Genomic DNA, 15,001 nt, shown 5'->3' on the forward strand with positions numbered 1-15,001 from the left:
TTAAATACAAAATAAGCATTCGATCTACGTTAGAGCGTCTGAGCGCTCACAAATCTTTCTGCAGCGTCGTGAGCAGAGCAGCAAGAGCGATGTTTGACGCTCTCGACGCCGGCGGTGTGAACGCACAGTTAGGCTTCAGCTATGGCTGTAGTGTTGTTGTGAAAGTAGGGGCGGAGCATAGAGACTATGCCGTTTCTCGTTTGTTACTCTAGAGTAGACCAATTCACTTTATTGAGGCATACTGCCCCCATCTGGTATGGAATGTGGAGTATGAATTGATTTTTTTTGCCAAACATTACAGATGGCACCTTTTAATATAAAATAATTCTGTAATAATGACAATTACTGTTACCACAGTAAAACAGTGATCATTTGTAGTAATTCTGATAATGTGTGGTTTGTGTTCTCGTCAGGGCTTCTGTTTCAGTTCACCATGCCAGCAGAACTGCAGTTTGTCTAATCATACACATCCACATTGTGTCTCCTCTTTTTCCAGAGATGCTCCAGAATAACTCTGCTACATGAGCTTCAGCTGGGAGATCAGCGCACGTCTGTCTACCTGTCTGGTGTCTGTGGACCTCCGACCGATCATCGGAAACCATTTTAACCACTGATAGAGAGCGATGAAAAGAGAAGTCCTGAGGTGTGTGCTCGTACTGGAATCTGGAGCTTTCAGGAACTGTGGATACTTGACACTCTTAGTACATTTTTCTGTGTAGCTCTTTGTACATTTTTAGATATTGTACATATTTGATTGTCTTTGTGAGGACTGTAAGTATGAAGCTCAGTTTGTTTTGTTGAATTATGAGCCGTGATCATCTGTCATCAGGATTGATGTTTTGATCTCAGGTGCCGTCCTTCTCTGATGGTTATGAACTAACACCAGCGTATGATATCATGATATTTCTGCAGATACGTGCTCCATCTGCACAAGAGACCATCACTGTTCATATGGACACAGAGCTTTTGTCTTGTGACTCCGGTTCAGAATATTTCAGCAATCGGCTGCATTAGTTTTTTTTTTTTTCTGTCTAATTATTTTTTTATGAAATGTTGGTTGGGTAAACACACACCTCTCACACCTGTTTAATGTGCTCTCTCAGGGGAATCTTTATTCTGGAGGAATTTTACCTTTCTTTAAATGAATAAACCATGAAAGTGGATGAAAAAACAAACAGTGGTTTTGTCATTTAAGGCTTTAGGAGCTTCATTTCAGACAGTTTCTATCCATGTAATGTTTGTCAAATGCAGTACATTCATCTTATGATCTTCAGACATGTGATGTGGAGGCCGGTGGTGTTCATCTGCTCATCCCTGATAGCAACATATTTTCGCACATGAGGAATGATGATCTGGCCCACATGTACCATGGGATGATGGCACTTGAGCGGAGCGCTCCTGTTCGCCAGATCTGGGCCAAGAGCTTGCCATAGCAATGCTGCATCTCAGCCAAGAGTAAATAAATAAACCACACAGGACATTTTCCGAGCCACAAAATCTTCATATATTATTTATAGAATCCTCTAAGCTTATTAACAAGCAAATCACTGAAGAGAAAAGAGAACAGAAACTCAACAACAACAGCTGAGTTCAGTCAGAGCCTTGAAGATAAAAGACATTAAACCTTTGAAGATCTCAGTAGAGGAGGATTAAACAAATCCACAATCAACATTACCAGCTTCTCTTATTACTAACCAAACTGACTTTATTTCTCTTACATGTCTATGGAAGTTCTTATTGAGAATTAACGGGGTTAAATCTAACGTTTGTTTCATCTGTCACCATAATAGTGATCAGTGTTTACATTAGTTGGGCTCTTAACTTTTATTATTAATCATTTGTATTCTTTGGTTGCTGTGACGGTGTGTTTGACAAATGCATGTGCACTACATGATAATTTGCTGTTGATGGTTTCACAATTATGATTCATGATTCAATTGTGAAATGGCATGATTCACTGAAGTCATTTGAATCGAGCAGCTGTGTAATTTTATGATTTCACATTACAAATTCTGTGTTACTGCAACATGTGTTACAACATCAGTTTAAAATAGAAAGCTGAAATACACTGAAACACAGATATCAGCAATGAGGATATGAATCTCAACAATGGTGAAATGATACACAGCTTATCGGATCAATTATGGATGTCACAAAATTTATTACACTGCAAAAAATTGTGTCGTTAAATAACAGTAATTTAAAGTACTATTAATTTACAGCTTTCAACCATTAATTTACCACTCTTATTTATTTTTTATAATATTTTACCATATATTATACCATGGAAATTAACTCCACTCCCACTGCTTCAAACAGTTCGAGTTTAAAAGCTAGCATTCCTACGATGTTAGTACTATGTACTTATTTGATTTGAGTCCACTGAGAAGGAATATATCTTAATATAAAAATGCAAACACTTAATGTGTAGTAGTAAAGTAACTAAATGCATGACTTTTACTCAAATCACTGAAGCTCACATGTATGTGCTGAAATACTTAACACAGAGATCACCACTGTATCAGTAGAATCCACATTTACTGTCTTTATATAAAGCAGCAGAAAATCAGAATTTGTGGCTCATCATTGACTGAAGCACAGGCTCTACTCTCCAGCACAATGGTGAAAAACAAAACTACATTAAACTAACAGATCTCTCTTGTGCAAACACACATTAATACAGTTGAGTTCAGTATTTACTCTCATTATCAGTATATGACTTTGCCTATTTTTTTTCTATGGATGTTCACAAAAATGTTAGTTAAATTAACTTTTTTTTTTTCATTTGGTAAATCTGACATTTACATTTTACAGTATATTACTGTTTTTCCTTGACTTAATGGCAACAAACTGTAAAAACTTTTTTTTTTTTGCTGGCAACCATTAATTTACAACAACAAACTGTAGAAAAGCAGCAGGGGTGCCAGTAAATAACTGTTTTTCTACAGTTTGTTTCCTGTAAATTAATTACAGTTTATTACTGTTAAATTATGTTTCATGCTGTTTTTTTCTTCATCTTAAATTTTTTACCCTTTAAACCCCACAACAAAATCCTCAGTTTTAAATGAACACTTATAATGTGTGCACACTACAGAGTGTTAGAGTAACACTGAATCAGTGAAGTTAATGAGATAATTCGGTGATTAATTGATGATTGAGCATTAGTGATAAACACCTGCAGAATCACTGAAGGAAAGAGAAACACAAGAACTACAAATGACTTCAGCCACAGCCTTAGATGAAATCAACTGAATAAAAGAATACATCAAATCTCTCAAGATCTGATTAAACAACTTCCTAAATCTGCTTAACCAGACTGACTTTATTTCTGTCAGATGTCTACAGAAGAACTTATTGAGAGTTAAATAGGTTTAGGTGTTTTTTTTTTCACTACCATGATGGAGATCAGTGTTTACTTTAGTTGGGCTCTTGAACGTGACTTTTCAACAACTAAGTTTTTTTTACATGCTGTAACAATGCATCTTTGGAACTTATGGCAAAAAAAAAAAAACCTAACCAGAATAAAATAAATCTGGTATTGTTGTTTATAGATTGACAAGAACAAATACTATTATTTCTGATCCAATCCCACGTCCCTTCTCTTATTGATACTACAGCAAGATAAGAAACACTGCTGAGCCATAAGTTATGAAAGACTGTTTAAAAAAAAAAACTTTGCTGAAATTTAGACAGAAACATCAATAATCAGTGTATGAATCACAACAATGGTGACAATCCACAAAATAAATGAACAGATAAGTTCTGAACTTCACAAAACATGCTACTAAAATTTAAGACAAATGCAAAATTATAAGCACATAAGAATTCAAGAAAATAAGTGAACAATTCAGGGGCATAATTTAGTCATGCCGCAATGCATGCTGGGAGTCATGGATGAGTTTTATCCTGCGCTGGTACCCAGAATGCATTGCATCATGAATCTTTTGATTGTCACCATTGTTGAGATTCATATGCTGATTGTTAATGTCTCTCTTTGAGTGTTGTGGGGACTGCTGCCCAAAATATTTAAAGCTCAAACTGTCGTTAAAAACATGTTCTGCTTATCAGATTACTGTTCAATCTTATAAAATTGAAGAAACAAATAAATTGTGTCATTCACTCACATGTTTCAACAATAAATTAATATTTGGTTACTAAAGAAACACTTTAAATCAGTCTAGTAGATCATGCCCGACAGAAACAGCCATAATCACTTGATTAACAAAATTAATACTGCTGTAACAGATGTATCACAAAGATACAAATATAGCAATGAAACAAAATTTAAAGTACAAAAGTCAAGGGTCAGGAGCCCAACTAAAGCAAACACTGATCTCCACAATGGCGACGTCAAACGAAACAGTAACATTATCATCTAAATCTCTGTAATTCTCAATAATCTCTGATCTGATAGAAATAAAGTCAGTCTGGTTAGTAATGAGTGAAGTTGGTAAAGCTGTTTGTTGATTGTTTAAATCTTCAGTTGATTTCATCTAATGCTGTGGCTGAAGTCAGTTGTAGTTCCTGTGTTTGTCTTGTTTCTCTTTTCTTCAGTGATTCTACTCATTAACAGCAGCTGTTCATCAGTGTCTGAATTCACTCATTAGTGTTCATTCTCTCTGTCAGGTGGACTATATTAGTAAACTCATGTAGGGAATAGTGAATGAGGGTGTAGGGTGTGATTTGAAACACAGACGCTGAGTGTCTACTTTGAACGTTGTTAATTTACGAAATATAGCAGCAGGCTACCTTCTCGAAAACGATAAATATTACCCAGAATGCACTGTTTTAATGAAAAACTGTATGTTACTGTCGAAATTTGTCCGTTTTTTACTGCGATTTTTAACAGTGTAAGGACAATTCAGCTGCATAATTTATTCATGCTTTAATGCATGCCTGGTAGGGATGCACGATAATATCGGCACAATATCGGTATCGGCCGATAAAAGCTTAAAATGACCATTATCGGTATCGGCCGATATGAATATTTCTGCCGATGAGCCAAACCGATATTCTCCAAGTGAAATAATTGACCTGTTTTTCAGATGTGAATGTCTGTCTACATTTGTAAAATAATAAATTTATGGTAAAATCAGTACAGAAGAGATACATGGATTTCTCTTCAGTAAAATTAAAGTTTAAATATATCAGTATATATTTGTATATATATCGATATCGGTATCGGCATCGGCCAAAATTATTTTGAAAATATCGGCATATCGAATATCGGCCAAAATCCAATATCGTGCATCCCTAATGCCTGGAGTTTTGTGCTATAGTACCCAGCATGCATTGGGACGTTACAGTTTATATTGTCACCATTGTTGAGGTTCATGTGTTATTAGAGCTTAACTTTTTGTGCTCTTTAAAAAAGAAAAGAAAAACTGGTTCTGCAACACTGATTTTACACTGCAGTTTTAGCACAAGTATGGAGGCCATGACAAAAAGAGTCAATGTTTTATCATTTGTTACTGCAAACATGTTTGGTAAACACAGCCGCAAGCAAAGACAACCTGTTTGTGATAAGAGTTAAGAGACCAACTAATGGAAACACTTATCACCATTATGGTGACTTCACATTAATCAATCGTTATGATTTAAACCTCTGATAACTCTCAATAAGAACTTCCATAGACCTCTGAGAGAAATAAAGTCAGTCTGGTTAGTAATAAGTGAAGCTGGTAATGCTGTTTGTGGACTTGTTTAATTCTCCTCTGCATCAGAGATTTAATGTCTTTTATCTTTTGTCAGCTGTTGTTGTTGAGTTTATTTATTTATTTATGTTCTCTCCTTCAGTGATTTTGCTTGTTAACAAGCTTAGACAAGATGAAAGGACTCTACAAATAATATATGGAGATTTTCTGGCTCAGAAAAGGTACAGTGTGGTTTATTTCTTTGTTCTTGGCTGATATGTGGCATTGCTATGGTCTGCTTTTGGCCCAGATCTGGCAAACAGGAGCGCTCCGCTCAAGTGCCATCATTGCACACTACATGTGGGCCAGATCATCATTCCTCTTGTGCCGAACCTGGGATGACAACATGTTGCTATCTGGGATCCTTCAGTCAGAATGACACTGCTTTATGAAGCCCTGATCCTTCATGAGCTCACATGCTTCATCACATCTGACTCTTATCATTGACAAATACTCTCTCCTGCTTCCCTGTCATCACCTCACATGATGTGTGAACGTGGGCGCTCATGATAATGTTCTGACGTCATAAACCAGAGCATTTCAGGATAAGTTTAGCTTCAATAAACCAGTGATAACTGTATTTTACGAGTCCATGACTTCATGAAAATCATCCACACAAACACAAAAAAAATTTTTTTTTGCCGCACAGATATTTTAATAAATAGTTAATAAATAATGTATCACATTTTTTACACAGAAATAAATAATCTTTTAAAACAAATAAATAGATTGAGTGATGAACATAAATATTCAGCTTATGTGTGACTCCCCGGATTGAATGGGGTCATTTCCTGTGATCTCCGGAGCCGATGTACCCCAGCGCCCGGTTCAGGGTGATGGCCCGGATGTGGAAGCCCTTCAGCGCTTTACACAGCGACAGACGGTCAGTGAAGGACGAGCCGGTCCAGATGTGCCACTGCACACAACAGAGAACACAAGCGTCAGAGAGAGTGTCTGATTGAACATGAATGATGATTCACGGGATAACGTCTCTGAGCAATGCTGCTTGCATGGGCACTTTCCCATTGAGAGAGTTGCCCTGTGTATCATCACCTTGAGAGATGATGACAGACTCACCTGAGGAAACTCTCCATCTGCGGCCTCACAGTTCTCATCCAAACACTGTAAAACAAGCACAATTTGCCATTTAGTATTTTCATCACACACACACGACACATTTTTCCTGTTCAAGGCTTTTGCACACACACTACACTGAAGAAAACTAAGTGAGTACTGCGCAGTGAACACTGTTCTGTCTCCTGTTCCTTAACCCTTGTGTTATGTTGGTCATCAGAAATACTAGTTAACCTAGGGTATTTGGGGTATTTAGTCACAGTTTCTCATGCCTGCAACATATGCTGTGGTACAATGTGGAAAAGCTGTGGAATTTGCAAATATGTGCATGCAGTTGTTATGCATTGTGATGCTTATAAGTCAGTTTCAGCCAAAGTTTCACAGTCAATGGCGTCTGCGCAGACCTAAAATAAAATCATTTTTTAATGTATTTTGTCGCGTCAGGCTCTGAGCTAGCCTCTAAGGGTGTTCACATCTGCATTCATTCATTTGGCAGATGCGTTTATCCCAATAAATTTACATTTCTAGCAGTTTAAGCATACTAATTTAACAGGGAATCGAACCCATGACCTTGGTGTTAGCACCATGCTCTACTGCTTTTTTATGTTGTTGTTTTTTTATTATTGTAAAAATTAAAAACATAAATTTACAGTACTATTACAATTTACAATATTTATTTTTGTTTAAAAATAGTTGTTGAATACAGTTGTATTTGTGTTGTAATATGTGAGAAGCATTACTGTTAAAGGTTTACTGATTTTTAGTTTCTCGATTTTTTGGTTAATAGTATTGAATCCAGTTAGGGTCAGTTTGACCCACAATATAAAAACTGTACCCAGAATTCAAAGCTAATAGAATGAATGTTTGTAGCAGTGTTTTTTCTCTACTGAATTCAGCTCTGTGTCAGAGATCTTAGAAGTCGGTGTCTGGTTGATTGGTCAAACTGTGGGATTCGGTGATCATGTAGTATGCTGGGATGGCATCTGTGTGAAGGAGAAGGAGGAGATGCTCACATCCATCAGGGCTTTGGTGGCCGTCTTCACTGGACTCAGATCAGTCTCGCTGGGCTTGTAGGAGGTCAGCATCATGTCGTAATAGCGCAGATCGGCTCGGATGTTCATCAGACACTGCGTCTGTGAAGATCACACAAGCATTAGACGGAGCGGATCAGCTGAGGAGAATCAGACAGATATAACACACTCACCTCACTGAAAGACGAGCTCCTGTGGCTGGAGCAGGATGCTTCCTGAAAGCACACATAATGACAATTACTGAGAACACGTCTCAATCAGCTGATGACTTCAGATCACTGACAAGGAAAAAACACTCCTGAAGCATTTGTTCTTCTCAGTTAATGTCCAGATGAACTTGACCTGTGCTGACATTAACTAGCAGTCGTCAAAGACGAGAAAGGCTTTTCAAGCAATACAACAATGAGTGTAATACAGCTTTGAACTGTACGTTAGAAAGTCTCCTGATCAATTAAACAGGTTTCTTATTTTTTCTGATTTTATAATACATTTTTACCTTGATTTACAGAAAACAGCCACTAACATGTCATTCAGTGTAACAATCTTGTCAGGTATATTTAACACAAGTATCAGTTTATGACATATCAAAGAACTAGTTAGTTTTACTCCAACTCATTTTACATTTTTAAACTTTGCCACTATCCCATTTTGGCCATTTATCATTAAGATTTTTATTTTACTAATTTAAAATGTAGTATGCTCACTTAATATTATTTTCTATATTTTAAAATGTACAGCGCAGAATAAGTATGTTGTTTTAATTTGTACATAAAAATGAGTGATACACTGAAACATTATTTCATCTACATTTCAACATTTCATTTTCCCAAAACGTATTTGAAACCTTAAAAGTAGCCACTAAACTTGCAATCAACGTGCTTTCTATGTATATAACATCACTTTTGTAAAAGTTATTTTAAATGTCTTTGTCCTCGATACATTTGTTAATACAAATACATCTGTTCATTGTTAGTTAATGCATTAACTAGTGTTAGCTATATTAACTAGGAGCAGCAATCACAGGGACGAGTGAGATTAGGAAGTTCGAGAAAACTGATCAGACTGACTGTTATTTAAGAACAACATTAATAACCAAACAGAGTTTTCATGGAGAAACCGTGACATTTGTCTGCAGAAATACACGGAGCAGAGCAGAAGCCTGACCGGCTGATGTTTCTAGACTTCTGTCAGTAGGTGGCGCTGTCATGAGTTATATCAGTAGTGTCATGTCAGTAATCTCTTGTTAATGTGGTCTAGCCTCCTCTGAGCGAGTGGTCAGCTGTGTGATGAGGGTTCAGCTCCACTAAAGACTCACCTCATCAGAGGAGCTGGGCTGACACACAGACGCTGTGAGAGTGTGAGGAATCATCTGAGCCTCCAGATCTGTGCAGTTAAAGCCAGCAAACAGATCCTTGTGCTGCATCTTCCCCTGCTGCGCACACACACACACACACACACACACACACACACACACATGCACACGCACACGCACACACACGCACACGCACACACACACACACACACAACATAATATTACTCTTATTGCTGAAAAATGCTTCAGATGAAATGATAAGGGTCATCACGAAAGCTGAATAAATGATCTCTCCAGTGATGTGTGGTTTGTCCGGAGGACAATATCTGAAAATCTGGAATCTGAGGGAGCAAAAAAATCTAAATATTGAGAAAATCATCTTTAAAGTTGTTCAGATGAAGTTCTTAGCAATGTTTATTACTAATCAAAAAATAAGTTTAGATTTATTTACAGTAGAAAATTAACGAAATATCTTCATGGAACATGATCTTAATATCCTAATGATTTTTGGCATAAAAGAGACATTTATATATATATTATCATTGAATGGTAATTAAATACTGTTAATCAATAAGTGTTTTCACTCCTTTTTTTTTTTTTTGTAAAATCCCTCTAACCAACCAACAGAAGGCAATTCCTTAATGACAGCATCATCATCATCATCATCTGATGAATTCTGGGATGTTTGAAATCAGTCTGATAATACCAATATTTCAGGCGATGATTAAAAAGTGAAGTGGTTTTAATAAAGATCCTGTGCTTTTTCCTGTCACTCTGTAAATAACCCTGCTGTAGTTATAAAGCTGACGCGTCTCAGTTTGACCACGGCTTTTCTGATGACACTACTTCAATACAACACAATCATAGGGACTATATGATTGTGTTGTACAGGACTATATATATATATATATATATATATATATATATATATATATATATATATATATATATATATATATATATATATATATATATATTTTTTTTTTTTAAGTATATTTATAGTAATATATAAAATATATTACAAATACAAAAAAAAACCTAAAGGACATTTAAAAGTTATTTATATATATATATATATATATATATATATATATATATATATTTCAAAGCATCCAAAAATCTATTTCGGCCTCCATGTATTTATCAATCTAAGAAAATAGATTCCTACATGTTGAGTTGTCTATAACAATGTAGGCCTTAAAACAGAAAAATAAGTTTTAAAATTCCAATCCTAAGTATATTTAAAATAGAGACGAAATGTACTGAAATTAAAAACATATTCAGCTTTGACCTTCATATCCCAAATCTCTATTTGAATTCATCACAGATTTCTGCGGTGCTGAGTGTGTGTGTGTGTGTGAGTGTGTACCTTCATCATGATGTGTGAGAGTCTGGAGAGCAGAGACCTGGCCGCAGAGCTGCATTCACACCGCTGTGTGTTCGGAGGAGCTGGAGACGCCAGAGCAAGAGCCACAAATACACTGAACACTGCACCTGCGTCCCACACACACACACACACACACACACACTCGGGTCAGCTGCTGCATCACTGCACTACATCAGCTCATGTTAACTTGTAACACTAAGATCAAACAGAAGAGTAAAGATGTAACAGATCAGTTCCATCAGTGTAACAGATGAGAAGTGAGTTACTCACAGTTCTTCATGATGAGTGTCCGTCTCAGTCTCTCTCTCTCTCTCTCTCTCTGTGTGTGTGTGTGTGTTTGCTGGAGAACGAGTGTGAAGGGCTTTAAACTCATGATGGGGGAATCCCTCACACTTTAAATCACTAAACAACCTCCTCACAATTACAAACAGTGCTTTTCTATTGGTTTGCTGCTGCTACAATGAAACTGGAATAAACACTGATGTGTTCACACACTCATCACTGTGACCTCAACAACATCCTTCATTCAAACACAAATCACAACACAACTGGGAAACACTAAATATCTAAATACCCAACCACAGCAGTCTGTTTATACGAGTATTTCACACACTTATCTGACTAATATTTGATAAAGCTGCAGACAGTGTGTGTCTCAAATAGCACATGATACACAAATTCATCCGTCTGTAGAAGTGACACATTTCTAACCTTTAAACATGATTCATTTTCACAAAAAAAAAAAACAATTAGTACTTTTTGGAATATATTTGATGCCAGTTTTTAATAAAAAATGTAAAGAGCAGCACATGTGTTGAATCTTCTTGTGTTTAATCATAAGTGCAATGTTAAATACTACAGGTAATTGTGAATCCTGAGTTTATTTCTTCTGATTTGGACTTTTCTTCTCAGAATTGAGGAAAAGTCAGAATTTTTTAGAAAGGATCTTCCACAGAAAGTGGTTTTAGTAACGATTGGTATTTTCTCCTCAACAGACGACCCAGAACGCCACGGTCTATGAAACAAAGTTTTATTTTTTCTTATTTTACACATATCTGTACAGAAGCATCTCCCTCAAATAAAGAATCTGAATACAACAGAATGAAAATGATATGAACACTTATTCAGAGGCGTCCAAACATTCAACATTTAAAACACGGCTCGCCGTCTTCTCTCCTCGAGCTCCTCTCGAGGTGTTTCTGTTCTGACGGTCAGAGTTTAGTGAACGGGTCCGGAGGCCTGTGTTTAGTGTTTGAGGACATGAGCGCTCACAGAAGCTGATCAGGTGTCTGTCTTCATTTGGACAGGGTCTTCTCCGCCAGGTGCTTCTGCTGGCTCTGAGCGTGCCTGAGGAACACAGACATCACGCTGTTAACACAGACTGACTTACAGTCCCTCAGGAGACGTTCAGTGATGCTTTATTTCAAGGTGCCCTTGTTACACATGTTGCATCTACTCACTCTTATAATAACAATAAATGATGCATAACTACATGCAAGTGAGTAGCATGTAGTTAATTAATATTACTCAGTACTTAAATCTATAATTACACTGTAACAAGGACAGCTTAAAATAAAGTCTATGCAAATGTCCATCAAAATAAAGTGCTAGCAGATATTAAGCAGTCTATTAATACTCTAATGACCGCTGGTTAACATGGAGTTATAAAGTTACTCTAAGAGTAGAATGTCTAAAGTTCATTACCATAATGACATGTACACAGCGGTTTTGTAACTTGAAATAAACATTGAGATATATATATATATATATATATATATATATATATATATATATATATATATATATATCGCTGGGGTATATTATAAGCAATAACCAAAAAAACATTGTATGGTTCAAAATTTTTCTTTTTTCTTTTATGCCAATAGCTTTATAACTACAGCAGGGTTATTTACAGAGTGACAGGAAAAAGCACAGGATCTTTATTAAAACCACTTCACTTTTTAATCATCGCCTGAAATATTGGTATTATCAGACTGATTTCAAACATCCCAGAATTCATCAGATGATGATGATGATGCTGTCATTAAGGAATTGCCTTCTTTTGGTTGGTTAGAGGGATTTTACAAAAAAAAAAAAGTGTGAAAACACTTATTGATTAACAGTATTTAATTACCATTCAATTGAATGTATATGTGTGTGTGTGTGTGTGTGTGTGTGTGTATGTGTGTGTGTGTGTTTCCCAGCAGTACAGAAGCAGTCATCAGTGTCACAGATGTATATTTGTAGAAATAGACAACAATACACTGTATGAGTCACAATTATACATTTCTCTTTTACGACAAAAATCATTAGGATATTAAGTAAAGATCATGTTCCATGAAGATATTTAGTAAATTACTGTAAATATTTCAAAACTAAATGTTTCATCAGTAATATGCATTACTAAGAACTTCATCTGAATAACTTTAAAGATGATTTTCTCAATATTTAGATTTTTTTGCTCCCTCAGATTCCAGATTTTCTAATAGTTGTATCTCAGACAAATATTGTCCTCCGAACAAACCACACATCAATGGAGAGATGATTTACTCAGCTTCAGATGATGTAGAAATTAATAAAAAAATGGACACTTAAGACTGGTTTTGGCGATGCATATTACCAATCACAAATTAAGTTTAGATATATTTACAGTAATTTACTAAATACCTTCATGGAACATGATCTTTACTTAATATCCTAATGATTTTTGTCATAAAATAAAAATCAATAATTGTTTTAACCATACAATGTTTTTTTTTTTTTTTGGTTATTGCTAATAATACACCACACACACACACACACACACACACACATACACACACACACACACACATATATATACTGTATATACACATTTAATTTAACTTTATGTTAACTTTTATAACTAAAACTTAAATAAAAATGAATAAAAACTAAATAAACATAAAAATAAAATGCTAACACTTCAGTTTTAAGGATCAGTTCTTAATGTTAACTAGTTGTTTTAATATCATGCATATTACTGGAATATTTGCTATTTAAACACCTTAAAAAAAGTGTGACTAAAAAAAATGACACAAACAGAACAGAATGACTAAAAGCTTTCACTAAAAGCAGAGAATGTAATAATAAAATCTGATTCAGATCTATATGTGAGTGGCGCTGTGAAAACATGTTCTGGCTCCCGTGTAAAGTACTTCATGCTTGTCTAGGGGAATTTGTGCTTTACTGGAGTAGTCCTGAAACTCAAGGCTTGTACTTTTCCTCCAGTCCTGTGTTTGTCATGGTTTGGTCACCTGGTCAGGTCCTCGATGTCCACCAGCATGGCGTCCTGCTCCATGTGAAGCTCGTCCCTCATCAGCAGCAGCTGCACCAGCTCCTCGTTCAGACCTGAGCATCACACACACACACGTCACACACACGTCACACACACGTCACACACTCCGGAGCGCATTCGTGCAGTGTGTGAGGTGTTTACCCTCGATCTGAGAGTGCAGGTCGTTGACGATGACCTGGAGCTGTCCCAGCGTCATGTCTCTGAGATCCGTGGGCTTCAGACTCCTCTTCATCAGACACTCGCTGATGTGCGGCATGTGAGGAAGCTGCACACACACACACACACACACATGAATCATGTGAGTGATCATATACAGTCTGAAACAATCATCAGTGCTCTTCTGTTTCACAGCTTTTGGATCGAGCTCTACTGAGTTTCTAGTGTTGTCTAGCTCAACTATTTAAATATTGGTTGTTTTGCATGGTTTAGAGATGGCCAGTACTCTTTAAAAAGGGCATAAATGAAAATATAAGTTGAAAAGCTGAGGCTGGAGGAAGCGGTTCAGAGGAGAGGATTCAGATCAGGTTTGGTTTTGTTCTAAGATCGAGTAACTGATTCTCAGAAAGTGTACGTGAAACAAAATGTCAGACTGCACAAAACTAATGGAGGGATTTAGAGGATGGGAAACTATTCTCAGAAATAAAATGTCAAGCGGTTGTCAGATGTGAGTTTAATTATCAGTCATTTCAGTTAGTAGCGTGTCTAATTTGACAACATGAAGCTGTTCTCTGAACATGTATATTAGGAAAGATTTTAGCTGGAAATGTTGTTTGAAAAGGATGCGCTTTAATCAGCGGTCAGTTATTCATCCTTATTATAATGACACCACTGACCAGTCAGAGCCAGCTATTCCAGAGAATCAAGGGTTATTATCTCTCATAATGACAGGGTTATGAAAACGAAGTCTGTCTGAGCAGACATGAGGAGTGCTGAATAAAAATAAGCATGGACAGCAGATCTGTTCACAGAAACTCAAGCAGGTTTTTCACATTACAAATACCAGTATGACACTGGTAATTCTTCAGGTAAATCACCCATCTGAAGTTCCCATGAGGACTCGCTTCATTCTGACACACTGCAGTTTTACTTTCACATCAGTTCACATTCTTCCTATTCTAAGGTTTTTCCCCCATTTTAGACAGATATGAGCTGAGTTTATACGCTGGCTGGTGAAGTGAATGTTAACTC

The 15,001-nt window shown here is 36.3% G+C and overlaps 4 protein-coding genes across 10 annotated transcripts in view; 2 read left to right on the plus strand and 2 right to left on the minus strand.

The window, feature by feature from the left end:
• Window positions 1-1,175, plus strand: part of si:dkeyp-97b10.3 (nacht, lrr and pyd domains-containing protein 1b-like) — a 28,324-nt gene extending 27,149 nt beyond the window's left edge. For 3 of the 4 annotated variants that reach the window (XM_026282985.1, XM_026282987.1, XM_026282988.1), the window contains one exon: window positions 497-730. In XM_026282985.1, coding sequence (XP_026138770.1) covers window positions 497-525 — 29 coding nt within the window. In that variant the 3' untranslated portion in view covers window positions 526-730. Of the gene's footprint in view, window positions 1-496 lie in introns of all 4 variants that reach the window. The other variant, XM_026282986.1, reaches the window with a different exon arrangement.
• LOC113115415 (tyrosine-protein kinase receptor UFO-like) overlaps window positions 1-15,001 on the plus strand; it is a 1,029,470-nt gene that overhangs the window by 64,672 nt on the left and 949,797 nt on the right. The gene's annotated exons all lie outside the window — the stretch shown is intronic.
• On the minus strand, window positions 6,334-11,306 carry LOC113115444 (interleukin-12 subunit alpha-like). The gene is made up of 7 exons (XM_026283018.1): window positions 10,768-11,306; window positions 10,480-10,604; window positions 9,114-9,230; window positions 7,972-8,013; window positions 7,781-7,900; window positions 6,771-6,815; window positions 6,334-6,609 (listed from the first exon to the last, which is right to left on the minus strand). The coding sequence occupies exons 1-7, from the start codon at window positions 10,868-10,870 to the stop codon at window positions 6,478-6,480; spliced, it is 684 nt and encodes a 227-aa protein (XP_026138803.1). The 5' UTR covers window positions 10,871-11,306; the 3' UTR covers window positions 6,334-6,477.
• Window positions 11,512-15,001, minus strand: part of schip1 (schwannomin interacting protein 1) — a 216,892-nt gene continuing 213,402 nt past the window's right edge. For all 3 annotated transcript variants that reach the window (XM_026282991.1, XM_026282993.1, XM_026282994.1), the window contains 3 exons: window positions 13,955-14,078; window positions 13,773-13,866; window positions 11,512-11,844 (listed from right to left, as the gene is read on the minus strand). In XM_026282991.1, the coding sequence (XP_026138776.1) occupies window positions 11,793-11,844; window positions 13,773-13,866; window positions 13,955-14,078 (270 nt within the window). In that variant the 3' untranslated portion in view covers window positions 11,512-11,792. The remainder of the gene's footprint in view (window positions 11,845-13,772; window positions 13,867-13,954; window positions 14,079-15,001) is intronic.

This window comes from Carassius auratus, chromosome 15 (assembly GCF_003368295.1).
Source record: "Carassius auratus strain Wakin chromosome 15, ASM336829v1, whole genome shotgun sequence".
NCBI classification, from domain to species: Eukaryota; Metazoa; Chordata; class Actinopteri; order Cypriniformes; family Cyprinidae; genus Carassius; species Carassius auratus.

Coding starts and splice junctions, on each gene's coding strand:
- LOC113115444 (XM_026283018.1), bottom strand. CDS start 10,870: ATGAGTTTAAAGCCCTTCACACTCGTTCTCCAGCAAACACACACACAC. Junction 7,901..7,971: donor GGAGCTCGTCTTTCAGTGAG/GTGAGTGTGTTA, acceptor TGATCTTCACAG/ACGCAGTGTCTGATGAACAT. Junction 6,816..7,780: donor CCACCAAAGCCCTGATGGAT/GTGAGCATCTCC, acceptor CTTGTTTTACAG/TGTTTGGATGAGAACTGTGA.